Source organism: Rhinolophus sinicus, chromosome 12 (assembly GCF_057876585.1).
Source record: "Rhinolophus sinicus isolate RSI-liver-muscle chromosome 12, RSI-T2T, whole genome shotgun sequence".
NCBI classification, from domain to species: Eukaryota; Metazoa; Chordata; class Mammalia; order Chiroptera; family Rhinolophidae; genus Rhinolophus; species Rhinolophus sinicus.
In genome coordinates, this window is record NC_142512.1 from 25,605,929 (window position 1) to 25,628,855 (window position 22,927).

The 22,927-nt window shown below is 42.2% G+C and overlaps 1 protein-coding gene and 1 pseudogene across 4 annotated transcripts; one reads left to right on the forward strand and one right to left on the reverse strand.

Annotated features, from left to right (window-relative positions):
* Nucleotides 1–883: 883 nt before the first annotated feature.
* Nucleotides 884–17,822, reverse strand: LOC141569006 (schlafen family member 11-like). Of its 4 annotated transcripts, none has more exons than XM_074320796.2 (6): nt 17,691–17,822; nt 16,618–16,786; nt 11,204–12,267; nt 10,164–10,292; nt 2,787–3,510; nt 884–2,582 (listed from the first exon to the last, which is right to left on the reverse strand). In XM_074320796.2, the coding sequence occupies exons 3-6, from the start codon at nt 12,258–12,260 to the stop codon at nt 1,790–1,792; spliced, it is 2,703 nt and encodes a 900-aa protein (XP_074176897.2). In that variant the 5' UTR covers nt 12,261–12,267; nt 16,618–16,786; nt 17,691–17,822; the 3' UTR covers nt 884–1,789. The 4 variants fall into 4 exon arrangements, with proteins under 4 accessions (XP_074176897.2, XP_074176898.2, XP_074176896.2 ...); XM_074320797.2 differs by having other exon boundaries at nt 16,618–16,742; nt 17,691–17,775; XM_074320795.2 differs by having other exon boundaries at nt 16,618–16,804; nt 17,691–17,775.
* LOC141569007 (large ribosomal subunit protein eL33 pseudogene) lies at nt 12,280–15,659 on the forward strand (annotated as a pseudogene).
* Nucleotides 17,823–22,927: the final 5,105 nt, after the last annotated feature.

Here is a 22,927-nt window from a genome sequence, read left to right on the forward strand (position 1 = left end):
CCAGCTTCCCTAGAACAACTGCAAAATAGATCATACCTGGGCATTCTTTATTTTCCCCCAATATAAAACTTTCCTATTGTCTGTCTTTGCGTCTCTGCCACCACACATGAATTTCCTGAATAGTTAAATGTGAGTTCATAATCAAAATGGAGAAAGAAGAGACTTGACTATGAACACAAGAAAGGATGTGAAAATAGAAATGACCAGGTCAAACAGCCCCTTGCACCAACCTCTGCAGGGGTGTCGAAACTGTTTTCAACGTTGTTTAACAAGGGCCATATGCAGTAAAATACACAAACAGCTGGGCCACTCACCTGAGGTGAAGTATGTATTGCCTCACCTAGTTTATTTAAATAAACTAAATATATTTTTGAAATTTGCTCGGGCCAATTAAGAATGGATTGCAGACTGCAGTTGGCCCGCGGGCCGCAGTTTTGACACCCCTGCTCTAGTGGGTCGGCTAGCCCGGGCATCTGCTGAATGCAGGGTATTTATGATGGGAAGAAGGAAAGGAGGGCAGTGACACCAACAGCACCGATAGGAATTAACAAATCAGACATCTGCAAATCAGTACCTCTCTTTCCCCAGATTTTAAAATAATACCTCCCTCTCCTCCCTCCCAACCTCCAGCAATATTACAGTCATTGTGGATTCTGCTCCCTGACCTGGGTCAGCTTCCATCATCCAAGCTGCCCATTCCTTTCTGTCCAGCTGTTTCACACGGTTGTTCTTCACCTGCCAGGCACCAGGCCCTTTGGCAAACTCTGCATAGCAAAATTGTTCCACTTTGGCCGCAGACATATCCATGGAAGGCCCCCATGTGTCCTTCAATGAATTTGATGGTATATATATATATATATATATATATATATATATATATATATTTTTTTTTTTTTTTTTTTTTTTTAAAGATTTTATTGGGGAAGGGGAATAGGACTTTATTGGGGAACAGTGTGCACTTTCAGGACTTTTCTCCAAGTCAAGTCATTGTCCTTTCATCTTAGTTGTGGAGGGTTCTGTTCAGCTTCAAGTTGTTGTTCTTTCAGTCTTAGTTGTGGAGGGCGCAGAGCTCAGCTCCAGGTCCAGTTGCTGTTGCTAGTTGCAGGGGGCGCAGCCCATCATCCCTTGCGGGAGTCAAACCGGCAACCTTGTGGTTGAGAGGATGCGCTCCAACCAACTGAGCCATCCGGGAGGCAGCTCAGCTCAAGGTGCCGTGTTCAATCTTAGTTGCAGGGGGCAGAGCCCACCATCCCTTGCGAGACACGAGGAATTGAACTGCAACCTTGTGGTTGAGAGCCCACTGGCCCATGTGGGAATCGAACCGGCAGCCTTTGGAGTTAGGAGCATGGAGCTCTAACCGCCTGAGCCACCAGGCCGGCCCTGATGGTATATTTTATGTCACACTTCTGCATACAGAAATGATGGACAGGTAACTTCTTAATGCAGTCATCAATAGAGGCCCTCAAGGTGGTAAGATCTATTTTCTCTTTTTCACATCCCATGTCTTCATGGGTCTCATCATGCACCCCACAAAATACATACCCTCCTTCAGTGTTTGCAAATGCAGAAACACAACTGGGGAGTCTTGTGAAAGCACTGTGACACCTTTGTTGAGAACACGAAGAATTAGACTTTTCAGGTGTTCCTTTCACAGAATATAGCAACAACTCTGAAGCCAGTTTTCTTGCAAGCGTCCATTGTTAGAAGTAATGCTTTTATAATGCAGAGTAGTCATTCTTTTTCTGACACTGAAGGGACAGAGGGAATATTTTATCTCTATCAACTCTTCTTAGGTTGGGATCTCCCAGTCCTGAAGCGTCACAATATACAGATGCTGCCTGGCCCTGGAAGCCAGACAGAGCAGAAGATTGTAGAAAATTGCTGACTCAGCTGCCCTTGGATTGATCCCAAACACGATGTTTCTTTCCAGGCCTGAAAATCTACGAATACTCTCCAACATGATGTTATTGGCCCAAACGGAGGTATCACTGTTCTGAGACATTGTTCTCTTCCTCATTGGTTTTGAGAAGTAATCTTTATATTTTTCCACTTCCTCCACTGTGCTACAAAGCACAACAATATCATCAGGGGAATAACCATTCCTCAAGAACCACTGGCACTGCTCTGCTACATAGGTCACTATCTCTTGCAAGTTCGAGCACTTCCTAATAGTGCAGAAGCCTGGAACACCCTGAACCCACTCAGCCTCATCCAGGATCTCCAGGGATTTCCGGGGAATGTTACGTGGTAGCTTTGCTCTGACCTTCTGCAGTATACGTTGTAGGTACGCAGCTATTCGATCTGCATTGCGGACCACTCTGGTGAGCTCTTCTCTTGATTTCTGGGCTGAGAGAGGGGGGAGGCCACTGTCATCCATGTGACTGGTCTGAAAGTAGTCCAGAAAGACCCAGAAAATTCCTGGGGAATCCTTTCTTCTCTGAGTGATGATTTTGGCCTTCTTATACCAGTCCCCATCTTCACTGCGAAAATTCTGAGCTTCATCGATGATGATGTGTTGAATATTTTCGAAGTCAAAACTCATGAAGGTTTTCCGGGTCACTGCACAGCAGATACCTTTATTACTGTAAAAATGAAAATGACACACTTAGGTTTTCTCCAAGTAAATAAAGAAGGAAACTTACCTCAGCATACGCCTATGAACATAGGACTATGGTTACAGATCATTTTACCACCCAACTCTTAAGGAGCAAGGTAATTTGGGTGCACTGGAGTATGGAATTCTCAGACTGGACCTCATGTAGTGACAATAAAATCCAACTGCTTACCCGACAAAGTCCCTCAGAGGCTGGTTCTCACAAACATAGAGAATTTCATAGTTTTCACAGCCAAACACATTCTTGATTTTCTCCATGATCTTCATGGCCATGATTGTCTTCCCTGAGCCAGGTAAGCCATGGACAAACAGTTCTCTGTTTTTGCGGAGGTTTTTTGAAAAGATCTCAAACTGTTGGATGGTGAGAAGATTTAAAATCTCACAGCCAAGCTCGTCACTCAGGAAAGACCTGAAGCTGAGCAAGACAATCACGAGGGACTGTAGCAAGTCTTCCATCTGCTGGGTGTTTGCAAGGTTATAGGACTTAGGGTAATCAATCAGAGAGCCTGAACCTTCAAAGGACTCTGCATTCCTCTTAGGACTCAGATGGAGGACCTTGGTCATGACACACAGCTTTCCGGTGTAGCCCCCCATGTTCACCAGCTTCTGCTTCAAAGTGAAGGCAATATGGGTGCAGTAACTCTGCCCATCTGCATCTTGTTCCCCGAGGATGGTGTAGAAAATGGGGGGGCTGTTCTGTGTTACCAGCAGAGCATCACAGATGACTCCCTGCTTCTCTCGCAAATTCAGGTCCACAGCCCAGCTTCTAGAAAGGATCAAAATGCCGCGGGAGAAAAGCTGCGTTTGCTTCTTCATTAATTCCTCCAGACCTTTATGCTCTGAGGACAGCTCCTTCCACAGGGATATGGGAGTATACTGCAAGTCTCCTGGTGTCACTAGACATAGAAAGAATTATAAATTTGTGGTCAACATATTTATTTTATGATTAATTATAATTCATAACATTATTTATTAAACTTAATTATAATTAATCATGATAAAGCATGGATTTTGGTATATATTCTTTTGTAAATATTTTATAATAAAGGAAAAGAAGCCTTGAAAATCGGGCAAACTTCATCTAAACCGGGGGTGTCCAAACTGCGGCCCGTGGGCCAACTGCGGCCCGCAATCCATTTTTAATTGGCCCACAGCAAATTCCAAAAACATATTTAGTTTACTTTAATAAACCAGGTGAGGCAATACGTACTACACCTCAAGTGAGTGGCCCGGCTATTTGTGTATTTTACCGCATATGGCCCTTGGTAAAAAAAGTTGAAAAAAGTTTCAAAACCCCTGCACTAAAGGAAAAGAAGCCTTGAAAATCGGGCACGCTTCATCTAAACCTATGTGTTTACTATGTTTATGATCTTGGAAAATTCCTTCATTTCTCTAAGACTGTTCCCTCAACTGTAAAACAAACAAAAACAAGAACAACATATTAAAAATAGCACATTTCCGGCATCTAATATACGGTGATGGAAAGAGAACTGACTCTGGGTGGTGAACACACAACGTGAGACATAGATAATATATTACAGAATTGTACACCTGAAATCTATGTAACTTTACTAACAATCGTCACCCCAATAAACTTTAATTTAAAGAAGAAAAAATAGCATATTTCCTATGGTGAGGAATAAATGAAATAGCATAAATTATCTGGCTCATTGTAGTTGCTTGCGAAATGTTAATTCTGTTCCCCTTCCTACTCTAAAGTATCTGAATCTCAAAATTTCTCTGAATAGTCCCCATTGATGGAGGTAGAAGGAGCCGTTCCAGGAAGAAGGTGCTCATTAAACCTTTTATTAGCAGAGAGCCCCTATGGTCCTGGGCTGGGAGACCCTGAAGTTAGGCCCTGAGCTAACTCTCCTGAAGCAGAATTCTGGCATCACTTACAAATCAGTGTGAGGCTGCACCCGTCACGAGAGCCTTCCCTTTGTCACAAGGGAGCAAGGTACAACCATGTGACATAAGAATAGATTCACACTGTAGGGCTTTAAACTTATTTCAATGATCATTTGTTCCAAATGAGGATTAAAAAAAAATGAAGAGACTGTTTTCATCCTGTTTGTGGTGGTGTCAGATCACGAGATTTGTAGTGGTAATTTTAAGTGAAATTACCCATCTCGTTGGTAATTGTTTATTGTTCATTTTCGCTCTTGCTTTCTGCCTTGTACTAGGTGTTCGTGCAACTAGGTTCTGCCTGCAACCTGGATGGGAGCAGTGGGAGACGGCATCCATTATGGGACATATCCAGATTTTAGACATGTTAAACGGTGGGGAGAAACACACCTCTAAGAACGGACGAAATAGAATAATATAAGAACATGCTTAAAATGGAAGTTTAGAAACCAAAGGAGTAATAAAATGAAACCATATCATTTGTTGATTGTACTAGGGAGCTTACACACATCTCCGGGCCTCACAATTGTACAAGGCAGATATTCTTATTATTCTCTTTTTCATATGAGAAAATGGAAACTCAGAGAGCTCAAGTGAGTTGCCCATGGTCACATGGTCACACCCATAGGAAATGGCAGAGCCAGAGTCCAAACCCAAGCCTCAGACACCAGGCCCTCTGTTGTTTTCACTCTACCGCACTGCCATGCAGGTCATACAGACCACCTCTCCTGATAATTGGAGAAAATCACTAATGTATCTCATAGCAACCATGTTTTACCTCATCGTTGAATAGGTCTTATTTTCTTTAATTATGTAATGGGACAGACATGCTTTTAAGGAAATTATGTGAAAGCAAGAAGTGTCCCTTTCATTTCTTTGATATTCTACATGACACTTAGTAAATCACAGGGACTCGAATGGGTGTTCAATAAATGCCGCCACTCTACATGCACCACATTCCCCATGAGACTTGGGGCCTCTGTGCCTTGCAGATCTGTGCTCTGAGACTCTACTACCTTCCTCCACTTTTGACACCTGATAAACTCCTCTCATGTTTTCCAGAACTCCCACGTCTGTTCTTCTCTCCTCTGAGCTCCCATAGAATTATGTATCCATTCTGAGCACTAATTCCACTGTGGATCCAGGGAAATCTTAAGAAACAAAGCACTGAAATGTCCAAAGTAGTTGTTTTCAAACTATAGGAAATCAGGTGAGGGCTCCGAATGGTTTAGGACACCAGGACAAAAGTCTATGGGGGCTGCTTGATTCTGACCTACTACCCAGGCCCCGACTTTCTTTAGTATCAATAACTCTAGTGATAGACAGAATTACTATTTCAGTTATTACATTTCTTCCAAGATAAATATTTACGAGACAGTGGTTAACCGCAAGGCAAATTATTATCAATCAATGCTAATTAATGTGCTGAGGACATTTTTATTCTTAATGTCTGGAATCTTATTATAAAACAAAAAACAAACTTTTTCTTTAGCACTGTTAGTATTACAAACCTAATAATAACAATAGCAGTCTCTGAAAATGAAAATTGGCTTTTAAAAAATTAATTTTAACTAGGAATACATTTCCATAGTCCAAATAGCAATACACTCCTATTTCCATTTGCTCCATTTCCTGTCTCCCCAACCCTGTCCTACTCCCCTTCCATAGATACTTATTTAGTTTCTTGCCTATTCCTCCAAAATTCCTTTATGCAAATATCTTTTCCTTTCTTACATAATAGGTAATAAACTGTTTGACACTTACTTTTTCACACTTAACAATATATTATATGTTGGTGATCTTTCCATATCAGTACATAAGAACTTCTTTACTTTTTTTTTCGATTATCTAACATGCCATTTTATAGGTGTGCCATATTTGATTTAACCAGTCCCTACTGATAGGCACATAGATTCCTCCCCTCCAATCTTTTGCTGTTATGATAATAGTACAATAGGTAATCTCGTACATTTGGTATGTATGCAGGTATATATGAAGAATAAATTCCCAGCAGTGGCATTACTGGAAAAAGGGCAAACGTAGTTGTAATTCTGACAGATATTGCCAATTGTACCAATATGCACTCCAACAAGTAATGTATGAGAAGACTTGTGTTCCCACAGCGTAGCACATAAAAGATAATGTCAGATTCCTTTATTTTTTACATTCCAGTAGAGAGAAATGATATCTCATTTTAATTTGCATGTCTCTTAGTTTGATTAATAAGAGCATCTTTTTAATAGTTTGAAGCCATTTGAATTTTATTTTTTCTAAAATGTCTTTGTTGATTTTTCTGTTAAGTAGTTGTTTTTTTCATCCTTATCAACTTCTGGGAGCTCTTTGCATATTAGAGACATCGACTCTTTGTGATGATATAAGTTGCAAATATTTTTCCCAGTTGGTCAATGGTCCTTTGACCTTTCTTAGTGGCTTTGCCATGCACAATGCTTAAAAAAAAAAAAAAATGTGTGCAGTCATATATGTCAATTCTTTCTTTCATGGCTTTGGTATTTTGAATCTTGATTTTTCTAATCTTTTTGCCAAAGTTATAAAAGCATTTGCCCATGTTTTCTTCTAAAACATTTATGGCTTTAATATTTTGTTTTAAATTCATGATCCATAGAGTTTATGTTGGTATATGGCATGAAGTGTGAATCCATCTGTTTAAAAATAAATTGCTACCCAGTTAACGCAAAATCTCTTTATTGAAACATCTACTTTACTTTCTTGAGAAGTCAAGTGCATCATAAACTAAATCCTCATATGTGTTTGCATCTATTTCCAGACTTTCTATTCTATACCCTAGGTCTAATTATATGCACATACAACTCTTTTTATTAGAGGCTTTATAATGGTTTTATATCTGGATAACTTTTCTTGTTTGCTCTTTTCAAGTTTTCATTTCCTGGCTCTTCTTGCTTATTTACTTTTCCACTGTTACTTTAGAATAAGATTGTCTAGGTTAGTCTCTTGTTTTTTACTGATATCTCATTACATTGATAAAATAACAGAGACTATACAAGTTTATGATGTCTTCTTTTCACGAACATGACATGTGTTTCCATTTGACTCAAGTATTCATCTGTGTCCTTCAATATTGTTTTAATTTTTTTCTCAGATTGGTTTATCCTGGATATTTTAACTTTTTGTTGCTATTGAAAATGGGGTATTTTCTTGCATTGCTATATTAGGATATCGAATTCTGCATATTAATTTTCACATGTTTCTTATAATACTATGTAATGCAATTAATTATATTCATTTTGAATTCTTTTACTGTTTATAGTAGTTTTTCATCAATTCTCTTGAACTTCCAAATATAGTCTTACCTTCTTCAATTTGCACTTCCCCTCAATTTCTCTTAGCTAATTTCATTTGGTGATATTACACCAAAGTTGTAGTAGTGCATATGATTGTTTTGTTCCTGAATTTAATGGAATGCCTCTAATACCTCTCAATTAACATGATAGGTATAAATATTAGACATAAATATTATATTAAAGAAATATCTATGGGTTCCTATTTTACTGATTTTTTTTAAATCAAGAATTGTATTAAGTTTTTTCAAATGCCTTTTCAATGTATCAGAAGACAATCATATTTTTTGCATAGATATACAGACATCTTGAATTATAACAATAACTCTGTTAATGTTGATTTCTCTTTTCATCCCTGGAGTTCTAGCTTTGCATCCTCATTCATAGTCTAATGTTTTCCTTTATTGTGCTGTCAGGTTTTGTAATTACTGTTACTCCTGCTTTAAAAAATAACTTGATAATTTTAATTCTTTTTCTGTGGCCCTGGAACAATTTTAATAGTGTTGGAAGTATCTATTCTTCAGATGTTTGGTACAATTCCTGGAAAATTGCTTATTTATATAATAATAGATTGTCGCTCTATGAGCATAGAGTCCACTATTTCCTTTTCCTTATAATTTATTCCATGGTAATAAGCTGTACTAAAATGGAGCTTACTGGGTTTAGAAAATATTATCAAAGCTTATGCTTACTCTTGTATCTAATACTGTTTATTGTGGACAATTTTTTTTAAATTTATTGGGGTGACAATTGTTAGTAAAATTACATAGATTTCAGGTGTACAATTCTCTATTACACCATCTATAAATCCCATTGTGTGTTCACCACCCAGTCAGTTCTCCTTCCATCACCATATATTTGATCCCCCTTACCCTCATCTCCCACGCCCCAGACAATTTTTAAAATATAAATTTGATGTGCAAATGAATGCAAAGACCTCAGGTAAGGGAAAAAATAAAATCTTATATTTGGCAATCATTATCTATTAATGGTCCTTGGTAGATATTTACACATTTTCAGGACACGTGCGAGATTCTAGTGCCAGATAAGCAACTGATTTACTGCATAGACTTAAGCAAGAGGTTTTCCCTTTCTAGAAGTATAGAAAGAGGACGGCAATGGATTCCTAGAAAAGGCCTAATGAGTTTGGAGTGAGGGATGAAAGGAGAAAAACAGACACTGTCCTGGTTCTGTATCACTATTCATGCTGTTAAACAAGATTGTTTCTCCTAAATCTGAAACATGTTCGTAAGGGTTCACAATTGATCTTCATTTTATTTTGTTTTGTGTTACATCTTGCTATAAACATTAATATTTATTCTTTTATTTATATTCATAACAGCCACCCCTCTGGAAAGATCTGGCAGAGTTAGGCAATTTTTTGCTCCTGGTGCAATGCATGCCTCTAGTTCAACTAGATAAAAGATTTCCAATCTGGATCAACGTCAGAATCATGTGAATAAGCTTGATAAAAATGCGCATTATGAGGTGCTATCCCCTAATATTCTTTTTTTTTTTTTTTTTTTAAAGATTTTTATTGGGGAAGGGGAACAGGACTTTATTGGGGAACAATGGTCAAATTGTTGTCCTTTCAATCTTAGTTGTGGGGGGTTCTGTTCAGCTTCAAGTTGTTGTTCTTTCAGTCTTAGTTGTGGAGGGCGCAGCTCAGCTCCAGGTCCAGTTGCCGTTGCTAGTTGCAGGGGGCACAGCCCACCATCCCTTGCGGGAGTCGAACCGGCAACCATGTGGTTGAGAGGACAGGCTCCAACCAACTGAGCCATCCGGGAGCTCAGCGGCAGCTCAGCTCAAGGTGCCGTGTTCAATCTTAGTTGCAGGGGGCAGAGCCCACCATCCCTTGCAGGACTCGAGGAATTGAACTGGCAACCCTGTGGCCGAGAGCCCACTGGCCCATGTGGGAATGGGACCGGCAGCCTTCGGAGTTAGGAGCATGGAGCTCTAACCGCCTGAGCCACCGGGCCGGCCCTCCCCTAATATTCTAATTTATTAAGTGTGGAGTAGGGAACCAGGTATCTGTACTTTTTTAAATAACCAGAAATACTGATGATCAGTGCAATTTGAGAACTACAAGACCAAATGGTGTTTAGGGCAATAATCCTGGATTCTATGTGTGGTACTGCCTCAGCCAGTGGCATCAGTGAGAATTCATGTCTAAATTACTTATCACCGATATGTTTGTATTACCACCTTGTACACATAGGTTTGCAGAGCATACTTTCAGGATTTTAAAAAACAAACATAACCATTTATCTCCCCTTATCCTAGCATACAAAATGGCTGGTGTCAAGTAGGCAAACCACAGTTACTACCTGAAAATAACCGTCTCTGGAGAGTCTTCTTATGTTCCAGGCCTTTCTTGGAGTACACCGGTCTGCTAAGAGGAGGGCTGCTAGACAGACTCAGCTGAGATTCAAATTCTTCGGAGAAGTGTAGAAGATCTTAAGAAAGAGAGAAAACTAGTGTTATTGTGTGACAAGTTAGTTCGTTTTTCACCACTGAAAGAGGCCTTCTGAGTGGGTATAGTACGTGACAGTCCAGGTGGTGTGACTTTAAAAATAATGGCAAGATAATGGCCCATTTACCCTGTGTAGACAAGTGCCTTTATTGCATATGATGGTTGCCAAAGTCCACTATTGAAGAGACATGATTTGGAAGTTTGAATGTGTTTCCCATTCAACATAATTCTTCACTCTGTATGTCTAGATAGCCTTTTGTTTGTATTTATTTTATGGTATTTAGCACATTCTTTGAGTAAACATATCTGTCCATGTAGCTTATTTCTGTAGTGTAAATATTCCTACTATGGACAATTTCAAGCTACCAACGTGATGTGAATGAATACAGAGTTGGGAAGAAATGCGTAGTAGCACGGCCTTCGATACTAACTCCACCACAGGTAACAAATAGATGTAAATAACTTCACAAGCAAAGGTAATACTAAAACGTAGTAAATTATTAGGAAGGGGTGAGTTTGTATTTATTACACTTGTTAATATAATTGTAATTTTCTATCACTTCATTTTTAATAATGACTGTGTTTAACATCTGGCTCACAAAATTCCTGAACGTTTAATAAATGACTGTGGAGCTACTGCAAGGTAACCATTCCCCCAAATTTTTCTTTTCATCTTTGATGTGAAAAAATTGCCTATTATAGGACACTGATTTGGGCTACTAATTATCCAACAAAAGTCTTATCAGGTATGGAAAGCAGGATATTCGGAGATTCAAAAAACAGAGTTTATTGGGTGTGAATTTCAAAGTCATAGGAAATAAAGGAAACCGTGTTTAATATGAAGGAGCTAAAGAGGTAGATAGACCAGGGAGGGAGGTACATTCCCCCTCTTACCTGGATCTGCGTCCATCATCATGTCTACCCATTCCTTAGCTGTCAGGCTGCAGACGTTTTTGTCCTTCACCATCCATGATTTGGGATCTTCTGAGAACACTGCACAACAGAATGGCTGCACTCGGATCACACAAGCATAGCCATAGAGCTCTCCGTTGGCTAACACATCCAAGATTTTGACTGCGTAAGGTATCTTGCTTTGAGATTGGTGGCAAAAATGGACACGAGGTAATTTTTCTATTGTAGCTTCTATTTTCTCTTTCAAAGCTTTACAGTCAACATTTTCCTTAGGACATCCCAGAACTTTTTTAGTCTTATCCTCCACTCCAATAAAAAGATAGCCTTCCTCAGTGTTTGCAAATGCAGAGATGTACTCTGGAATTGTGCTTTTTACATACTCTAGGATGCGTTTTGTAGAGAATTGTTTAAACTCTACATGTTGAGACTCAGGAAAAGGCAGGATTTCACCATATTCAAGCTGGTCTCTTTCGAAAATTAGGTAAGCAGGATTCGAGTTATGGCGTTGAGGTGTAACCCTGCGAACTTTACTAGAAGGTTCATCCTTCAAGGTTTTTGTATTTCTTTTCTTGGTTTTCAGGAAATTGAACGCCTCCCTTGAATCCATGCGAACCACAGAGGTGAGAGACCTGCAGTATAACGAAGAGCTCAGGCTGCAAATGCGGGGTTTGATGGACCGGTCTTCCAGGAAAGGGTCACTGTTCCAAGATTTAACAAACACGTAATAACACCTCCCTTGTTGCTTAGTATCAAAGAAAGCCTGCAAATCTTTAGACATAATAAGTGTTCTCAAACACTCTTCTAAATCCAGTCCCATTTCCACAAGATGCTTATCGTTGTTTGTCATTTCCATCCGAATCACTCCTCCTCCTGAGTTTAATAAAGCACATGCAGCCTGTGTAACTTTCTCCCTCTCCTTCTCTCTTTGAGGTTTCTGCAGCTCTTTTCTGTTAGCTTCACCAAGAGTTATTTTTCCTACATTGATGACCAAGTCTGGGTAAGATAATTCTACCACCAAAGATGATTTCTGATCCTCCATTTTCACTCTGCAACGGAAACCATTAAAACACATACCTCATGTTAATGAAGCAGATTACATAGCACATAAAAATGCACTCATTAATTAAAAATATTTATAGAGCTCCTGCTAAGTGCTAGGTATAGAGATTAACTGCTAGATAAGAATGAGCATAGCCCTGCATCTCAGAGATTCCTGTTGGAAGGAAATGGTTGCATAAAGTAATTGCAGTAGGAGGGTTTTGCAGTGATCCATGTGAGATGGTACCCTGGCAGTAGTGGCGGTTGGGATGAAGAGAATTTGAGCGTATCGGATAGTTAGGGAACACAATTAACATGGCTCTGTATTGACCAGATAGAAATCAGGAGAAAGGATTAAAGTACAGTAACTGGGCTTTTGGCTTCGGCGATTGGTTAGTGGTACCACTTATCGGCAATAGATCAATGATTCTTTTTATTTTACTGGGGAATATTGGGGACCTGTGTTTCTCCAGGGCCCATCAGCTCCAAGTAGCTGCCCTTCATTCTAGTTGTGGAGGGCGCAGCTCAGTTCCAAGTCCCGCTGGGGTTTAGAACCGTCAACCTTGTTGTTGAGAGCTTGTGTTCTAACCAACTGAGCCATCTGGCCACCCCTCCGGAAGCTCAGGGGCAGCTCGCCATCTTCATTCCAGTTGTGGAGGGTGCAGCTCACCGGCCCATGTGGGAATCAACCAGGAAACCCTGTTGTTCAGAGCTCCCGCTCCAATCGAGCCACGGGCCGCCCACATCAATGATTCTTGAAGGTGGGTGACTGATAAATGGTGGTTCGCTATCCTATTCTCTTCACTTTTGTGTATATTTGAAAAGTTTTAATAAGTTTTAAACTGACTTCTATTAAATTTGGGTGGTGGACATATTTGTTATTTTGTTCTCTGTATTTTTCTTTTTGTAAGTTTGAAAGTATTGATAACATAAAAACCAAAATCTTTACCTCCAAAAAAACTTAAAAGGAGAGTAAGGCATGTAAATTTAGATCATTAGTAAGAAAGTGACTGAACATCTGGACTATATGCGTTCTTAGGACATGGTGGGAAATGAAGACGGCCAGGGCAGGGGGAGGATCTGATAAATGGGGAAAAAGAAGGGTCGATGGATTCTAAGTCTTTATGATGTCAAAGAACTTCTATTTGGGAGTGGTTGAGCAAATCAAAACTCAACAGTACCACTTTTTCTGCCATCTTGGGGCCTGTGGAGGCCTGCTGGGAACAGGACTTTTAAAAGCAGAAATATGCCTGGAAAGCTGTGGTTCAAAGCCAGTTTTCCTGGCTTAAGCGGGCTCTCCCGAACCAGAGAGAGCACACAGCTCTTCTTAAAATGGAAGGTGTTTATACTCGAGATGAAACTGAATTGAATCTAAGCAAGAGATGTGTTTATGTATACTAGGCAAAGAACAACACTGTGACTCCTGGTGGCAAACCGAACAAAACCAGAGTAATCTGGGGAAAGGGAACTCGTGCTCATGGAAACAGTGCAATGGTTCGTGCCCAATTCTGAAGCAACCTTCCTGCTAAGGCCATCGGACACAGAATCTGTGTAATGCTGTACCCCTCAAGGATTTAAACTTAGTGAAAAGTAAATAAAGTGGACTACTTCTCTTGAAAAAACAAAACAAATTCAATAGTACCATGGGAAAGGGGACTCAAAATGCTTAGGATTGGGCCCACCGAGGTGGTTGGAGCTCCGTGCTCAACGCCAAAGGCTGCAGGTTGATTCCCACATGGGCCAGTGGGCTCTCAACCACAAGGTTGCCGGTTCAACTCCTCGACTCCGCAAGGGATGATGGGCTGTGCCCCCTGCTACTATTGGCAATTGGACCTGGAGATGAGCTGTGCCCTCCACAACTAAGGAAAAAAACCTGGGACTACACAGTTTCCCAATAAAGTACTATACCCCTTCCCCAATAAAATCTTAAAAAAAAAAAAAAAAAAGGAAAGAATAAAAGCTTAGAATTGCATTGCCACCTGCACAGTCATTTTTACTTTTAGCTTCATTATAGACTCAAGAATGCGATCAAAACATGTCATTCTTTGTTTTATTAATTCAGAAAACATTCAGTGAGTGTTCATTGTGGGTATACTAAGTGCTGTGAGAGAGACAAAGAATCTGCCTGTTGCAGGTTTATAGTTTAGGTCACATCAAATTACCATGATATGGCTTAAGCAGTATGTGGAGAAAAATCCATAACCCTGCATGCCTATACTGATAAGAAGGAAAAATCAGAATAGATTTCCTTCAAAATATAAAGAATTTAGAAAAAAACTAGATGACAAAGGAACACAAAATAACAGGAATAATAAATGTAAGAGCAGAGGAAATTGGAAAATTAAAAAGCAATTACTTGATTAACCACCAAGATGAAGAGTTTTATTTTGTTTTGCTTATTTGGTTTTTGCTTTTTAGACAAGCCACTAGCATCTTTATTACTTAAAAAGAGCTCTGGACACATAAAAAGCGGTTAATTCAGGTGTGACAATGAAACAATTCTGAGCAGTAAATTATTTGGAAGGCCAGGTCATGCACAATCTTACTCATTTGTCTGATGTGTTCCTTGTGATAAAATTTACACTTCCAACTATCTTGTTCTATATTTTATGATCTTTATAGTCTTGTCAGATTATTTATACAAAATGCCATTGAGAGATATCTGAACTTCAAAGTTATATTCATATGGACATTTACTCTCAAGTATTGAATGTTAATTTATTTTCTTAGATAAATATTTCCATATTTGCAACTTCTTTCTATATCTAGAAAGTCTGGATTATTTTGTTTGCATAGAAACCTTGAGAGCTCCTAATCTTTTATTCTCAGGACCCCCCACACCCCCCCAAAAAAGAAATAATAGGAAACTCTGGGAGATTTCTTCTTCTAAAATAATGATGAAGATTTTGTTCTACCAAAATACATATTAAGAAGTTTGAAAACATACCATAAATGGCTTTTAAAAATAGGCAGAAAAGCAAACTGGTTTAATAAAAAATTGAGAATTCCGATAAATCAATTACAAAGAAAAACATCAGGACAGTTACCAAAGAAAATGTTAGAAACGACTTGGCTCCATTGGGTTTACTGGAGAATTTTAAACTTCAAAACCATATAATTTCTATATTATTAAATATACAGTGCTTGACACATGAAAAAATATGGCATGCTACATAACTGTCTTATCCTTGTCTTACGTATTTCATGAAAAACATTATGAAAATCAATCATGTTTTCACCCATTTCTTCCTTCTCTCTTATGGTCTTAATATTATATTATAGGTTTACCCAAATTGTAAGCATCAAATGAACATAATTTTGCATTGGCTAAGATCAAAACAGTTACAACATGAAAAATGGTACAGCACTTTAAAAGACAATTTAGCAGTTTTGGGCAAAATTTTTTAAACATATTGTTACCATATAATCCAGTAATTGTGCACCTTGGTATTTATCCAAATTTGTTGAATAGTTATGTCCACACAAAAACCTGCATATGAATATTCTAGTAGCTTGACTCATGATTGCCAAAACTTGGAAGCATCCAAGATGTTGTTCAGCAGATGAATGGATATAATGTGTTCAAGGAGACAGCGCAGTCCTCTTAGCACTGTTCCTAAAGCCAAATTTGGGGACTAGCCTAACTGTCCATCAGTAAAGGAACGGGGAAATAAAATGTCGTAATGTTTATTGAAAGGAATGTTATGAACCCCTGTAAGAGAATAAACTAAAACACACAGACATTAGAAACAAAATGTAGAGTTAAAAAAATCAAGATGCAGACGTATACATGTATAGATTTATACCATTTAAATAAGCTAAGCATGCAGACAACAAAGGTACATATTATGCCCGGATATGTGTATGTAAAACTGTGTGTGCTAAAAATACTGTAAAGATATACAATAAACTCAGAATATTGGTTTCCTCTGAGTAAAGGAGAAAAGTCCGAACTGGAGACGGAGGGACAAAGAGACAACATTTTATTTATTGAATTTTAAAAAGACTTGAAGCAACTATGGCAAAATGTCTCCCGCGCTCCCGCGCTCCCGCGCTCCCGCGCTCCCGCGCTCCCGCGCTCCCGCGCTCCCGCGCTCCCGCGCTCCCGCGCTCCCGCGCTCCCGCGCTCCCGCGCTCCCGCGCTCCCGCGCTCCCGCGCTCCCGCGCTCCCGCGCTCCCGCGCTCCCGCGCTCCCGCGCTCCCGCGCTCCCGCGCTCCCGCGCTCCCGCGCTCCCGCGCTCCCGCGCTCCCGCGCTCCCGCGCTCCCGCGCTCCCGCGCTCCCGCGCTCCCGCGCTCCCGCGCTCCCGCGCTGCCTTTCCACCTCACCCCTCACGTTAGCGCACGACCTGCTGCTTACCTTGGGAATTAGCAGATTCCTCTGGGTCGGGGTGTCAAAGAGAAAACTCCTGGAGTCCTGAGTTATTCGGGTGTTTGCGGCTTGACTGAGGACGGGAGGAAAGATGGCTCTAAAAGCTAAGCCCTCTGAAGAAAAGCAGGCCCAGGGGGAAAGCTAGGTTTCAGTTGCTCTGAAAAACAAAATCGGACTGGTGCCTGTTTTAAGTTGTTGTCTGAAAACTGACATACTCGCCTGTCTTTTAGGTTTTGATTTCCCAGTAGGCTAAATTAGAATGCTCTAGCTCTTAATGTCTGCCTTTCTGGCCTCAAGAAAAAAAGACTGTTTCCTGTCTTATCAATAACAATTTGTCATTTTATTAATAAGGAGGTGAAAAGCTAGTTAGTCTGGTTTGACTCTAAAGGAACTGTGTATCACAAGGTACACGTTAAATTTCTTGGGAGTACAAGGCTACAGAAAAGCCTGTTTGGATACACACCAAACTATCATGAGTGATTACTCCCTGAGGAGTGGAATTGGAAAGAGAGAAGATGGAGAGGGAGGGAGGAATTGTTATTTTGTACAGTAAGCCTGAGTTAAGAAATATTTAATGCAATAAGGAAAAGAAAATGCTAGAGCCACGTCGAGAATTAAGCAGTGCTACTCACTGACTTTCTTATTTCATTTTTCTAGTAGCCTCTATAATCCCAACAGTTGTAGTTGAAATTTCTGCTGGATTTCCTATTGTTGATTTCACAGCTAATGCTGTCCTAAATTTCTTTTACTTGCCACTCTGATTTGCAGTTTCCGGTCACAGCCCACACAAGTTACAGTTGCTCTTGTTTTCGCTACTTTCTGCTGTCCTCTTGTAGATTACAAGAATTTTGATTACAGTATGAATTTAGCAACCATTTTTAACTGTAAGAAAGGTGTTGTACACAAAAGGGAATTGAGTTTGAGATGTCATCAATCAGTTTTATGCCGGTGTCAGCCTGCCAGTTACGGCTGGACCCGCCCCTGTTCTTATTATGATTACAAGGTGCCCTTCCGCAATGATCATCCGGTAACTTTGAAAAACATAAAGGCTTATTACTTACAGGACCTGGAAGTACACGGCACTCCTAGGGATACACAACGTGGCAGCGAGCAGGGCGTGAGCGAGACTCCTGGCTGGGGGTTCTGCTTTTTTTGGGGTTGAGGGTGGAGCCAAAGGTGGAAACTTGGGTTTCCGCGGGCTCACTCTTGATTGGTGAATGTAAAACAAGGGCGTGGATTTTAAGTGCGGGGAGAAAATTTAAAAAAACAGCGGCCCAAATGGTCAGTTACAAAACCAACCAAGTTCTCTAAAACAAAGGAGCCTCAGTGACAGGAGGTGGCCTGGCTATTTACCTACGTAGTTATGTGGCTGACAATGTGTTTAGTCTAGTAGTCTTTGAAGTAGATGCCTTTTTGAAGCGGATGCCTGGCAATCAAAACCTAAGTCAGTCACTTGCACTACAAAAGCGGGGAAAAAAACAAACCATTGCAACCAAGTTCCTAATCTGGGCTGCTCCTGAGAACCTTTCAGCACACCTTTTAAAAATGCAAATCATAGGGCCCCTCCCCAGATATGCAGAATCAATGGATTTATATTTTTAAGATCTCCCGGAGATAATATGGACAGCAAGGTTCAGGAACTACTAGACTCCCATTTCCTGTCTCCCGTTATCTAAATCTCTAGGCTCATTATTCACGGTGGACTGTCACAGAAACTACTAGTATTACAGACTGCCGCACAAACCCAATTTGTACCAAATCTGTTTCCAATATGGCCGGCATTATCACTTCATGATGTTGCCTACATGTGTCAAACAGAGTGGGTAATGATCTGATTGCAGCAAAGTATTACAACCTGCAAATTACCCCAGAGACACAGCATCTAAAAAAAACCACAACTCATGCTAGAAAAGTCCAGTGAGAAAAACCCAGCAGGGTCCAGAGGATGTCTTAATAACCACATTCACAGAGGATTTAGTGTTGTGCCAAAACCTGCGATACAAGCATTTCAAGATACCTCAGTTATCCCTAGGAAGAAACGATGCTTCAGAAAAGGTAAGGAACGAGGTTGATAAAGTAACTTCTCCCAATCACTGAGTCTTTGACCATATGCCAGGCACTGAGAACTCAGTTCAATAGCTACTTGTTGTTGACACTTCACATGAAACAAAGCATTTCATCTTTACAATAACCATCTGAGGGAGATAACATTTCCATTTTTCATAAGAAAGATCAGTTCACTTGTCCAAATCACCTTTGGGGTCTTGAACCTGTATTTGAACCATGTCACATCTGACTCTGAAACCCATACAAGTACATGGGTGCTGGGAAGCTCTGGTCATTCCTGGGTAGGACTCTTTAGTTGGATGGGTGTTTTTCCTGTAATCCAAGCAGGGACCCCACCCATTTCACCATTCAATACAATGTTTGCCACAGGACCACCAAATAGGTCTCAGGCATCCGCCCTAGAGTTGAGAGGGGCCCAGGGTTCTGGAATTGAGCAATCATACCAGGTGATTCTCATCAAGCAAATTTGGAAAACTCTTGTTTAGGTAGCTTTGGACAGGCTTCGTTTTACAGACCTCCTGAGATGTGTTCCTGGCAACTGCCACTCTTCAAGGAAGTCACAACCACCAAAACCAGGGAAGAATGCTTCTGTCCTAATTGTGTTCCTCTGTTGCTGAGTTCCCTAAAACATCTGCACTCCACCCCCACGCGCATATTTCATGGAATTCCATGAGCTTTTGAACCTCTTACTTGCCCATGTGTGGGGACAGAACCAGGAGTGCAGTTTCCAGGCTCTCGGCCTCACGTGGAAAGGTGCTGGCTCAGGTAGTAAATGGCCTTCAACTGTGATGGCCGTCAGCTGTAACCAGTGAGCCATTGGCCACTGATATAACTGTCGTGGCTACGTGTGGGGACAGAGCCCCAGAGAGTAGTTTACAGGCTCTCGGCCTCACGTGGAAGGGTGCTGGCTCGGGTGGTGAATGGCCGTTGGCTGTGGCTGATTGGCCGTTGGCTGTGGCCGGTTAGCCAATTGGCTGCTGGTATAACTGCTGCAACTACGGAGGGCCGAGGAGAGCGGAAGAGGAGGGCCAAGGAGAACGGAAGAGGAGAGCCGAGAGAGGGGAGCAGAGAGGAGAGAGTGGAGAAGAGTCGTTGGTCGGTTGGCGGAAAAGCGGACGGCAGGTCGGCGTCCGGTGGGCCCAGCCTCCATTGAGACCGTGGTGGTATGGCTCCCCTACCTGTGGCTCCGTGGGTGTTCCTTTTCGGCCTCACCTTATCCTGCGTTCTTGTGTGGGGAGCGGGAGCAGAGACCCCGCAGGCCGCCCCGCCTGAAAGATGGTGGAGCGAGCAGGGTCTCCCGCACGACACTACGCTAGCAGAAAATGGGGGCTAGCAAGTAGATGGTGGCTGAGCTAGCAAGCACAGATTGCAGTTAGCATGGCAGAGTGCGGGTTGTGGATTGCAGAGTAGTGGACGGCAGGGTGTGGATAGCGTGGCTCCTGCTTCCTGTGTCTCCAACCCAGCCACCAGCGAGAATATAGTGGTATTACTCCCCTATCTATGGCTCCGTGGGTGTTCCATTTTGGCCTCACCATGTTCTGCGTTCTTGTGGGGGAGTGGGACCAGAGACCCTGTGTGACACCCTGCATGACACCATGGCTGTCTTCCTCTCTGTAGGTGTAAATTCAGGTGGGCTGGGCCAAGAAACCTCATGGGATGTGAGAGGCTGTGGGGACAGAGTCAAGAGTGCAGTTTCCAGGCTGTCGGCCTCATGTGGAAGGTGCTGGTTCAGGTAGTAAATGGCCATCAACTGTGATTGGATGGCCATCAGCTGTGGCTATTTGGCCATCAGCTGTAACCAGTGAGCCATTGGCTACTAATATAACTTCTGTGGCTGAGCTAGCAGAAAATGGGGGCTAGCAAGAAGATGGTGGCTGAGCTAGCAAGCGGCAGAGTGTGGATTGCAGATTGCAGAGAAGCGGATTGCAACTAGCAAGTGAGATTGCTTGGCAGAGAGACATGGAAGACAGGTTGTGGACAGTGTGGCTCCTATTTCCTGTGTCTCCAACCCAGCCACCAGCAAGAGTATAGTGGTATGGCTCCCCTACCTATGACTCCATGGGTGTTCCTTTTTGGCCTCACCATGTCCTGCGTTCTTATGTGGGGAGCGGGACCAGAGACCCTACATGACTCCCTGCATGACAGAGGCTCTTCTGCATGGAGAGTTGCCCCATCCGAGGTTGCAGTGTGGAAAATGTCTCATGCTGTATGGCGGACTGCAGAGTGGGAATGGCTTCCAAAACAATCAACCCAAACAGGATACAAAAGGGAATGTACAGTATGATTACAACTCTGCTAAAATTTATCTGTTGATGGACCAACGCTGGAAATGAATAAGCAAAAATAGCAACTGTGTGATACGGAGGTAAGAATGGGGATGAGTTTTCATTTGTCCTCTATTTTTCAATCTTTCTGTGATATCAGTGTATATAGACCTAGTTATGAAAGGTATTGTGGGGACAGAGCCCCAGAGAGCAGTTTCCAGGCTCTTGGCCTCATATGGAAAGGTGCTCGCTCGGGTAGTAGATGGCCGTCAGCTTTAAACATTGAGCAATTGGCCACTAATATAATTGCCGCTGCAACTTGAAGCTGAACGGCACCCCCACAACTAAGATTGAAAGGACAACAACTCGGAAAAAATCCTGGAAAAATACACACTGTTCCCCAATAAAGTCCTGTTCCCAAAAACAAACAAACAAAAAACTTCTAACACCAATGCTCCTAAAAATACTTTGGTAAATTTTCTGATTTTTTTTCCCTTCTACGTTGGTTCATCTGAGTTCTCAATTTTTTATTAAATGATTTTTTATTTTGTTCATACTTTGAAAGTCTCACTCCATTTGTTTCCCCAAACTTCTTGGTTTATACTTTGATGGAACAAAATCTCTCACTCTATTTTTAGGGAAATTGTTATGCAGGGAGTCATCAGGCGGGGTCTCTGGTCCCGCTCCCCACATAAGAACGCAGGACATGGTGAGGCCAAAAAGGAACACCCACGGAGCCATCATAGATAGGGGAGTCATACCACTATATTCTCGCTGGCAGCTGGGTTGGAGAAACAGGAAACAGCCACACAATTCTCAACCCTCACTGAACTGCCTGCAGGCCCAGCCACCACCCTCTTGCCAGCCCCCCACTTTCCTGCTAGCGTACCCACAGCAGTTATATTAGTGGCCAATGGCTCACTGGTTACAGCTGACGGCCAACTAGCCACAGCTGATGGCCATCCAGTCACAGTTGATGGCCATTTACTACCTGAACCAGCACCTGTCTATGTGAGGCCGAGAGCCTGGAAACTACTTTCTGGGGCTCTGTCCCCACACTCCACCCCTACAGGCTCTCGCCTCACAATCTACGCGACAAGCGTCTTCCGCGAGGGTCCCTGTGCGAGGAGCCTGGAGGTAAATGCAATATCCTGGACACCGCCAGGCTCTATGGGCACAGCCAGGGTTTCTCAGGGCACCACCAGTGCTTCTGGTCACAGCCAGACTTCCTGGGCTTCCTAGGGTACCACCAGTCTCCCCAGACACAGCCAGGGCATCTTAGGGCACTGCCACTCTCTCTGGGCTCAGCAAGACTTCCTGGACTAAGCCAGGGCTCTCAGGGCACTGCCACTCCCTCTGGGCACAGCCAGACTTCCTGGAACAGCCAGGGCTCTCAGGACACTGCCACTCTCTCTGGGCCTCTTAGGGTACCGTGCTGGAACAACAGCGGCTCACAGTCAAGGTGCTTACATATTCTTGACGGCGGTTAGGACACAAAAGCAAACATCCACCAGTTCCACTACATGGTGGTATGTTCCCAAACAGTCAAGCGGTCCATTAAATTAGGGATGGAAGGCAATTCCCCATAGTCCATAGTCATTCGCCAGGGCTGTCCTGGGGGTGAGGGATGACCTTGACCTCACCTTCAGCTCCCCTGGAGGACTCAGCAAGCGTTTCCTCCTGGGACAAGTCCAGCATCTGGGCTGCGTCAGCAAGCACTTCCCAGACCACAGGGCCGCAATAACCTTCTCTTTCTCAGGCCTATGCTTGTCAGAGAACAGTCCACGTCTTCCCATCCCTCCACGGGGGTCCAGCTCTCCGGCAGCTACTCCTCCTGGTCTTCCTGAGACTGAGTGTTCATACGTACAAACCGCTCCACTGCCCTTCGGAGAGCTTTGGCCGGCACCGTAACCCTGCCCGCTGCGCCATTTGTCATGTAGGGAGTCATTAGGCGGGGTCTCTGGTCC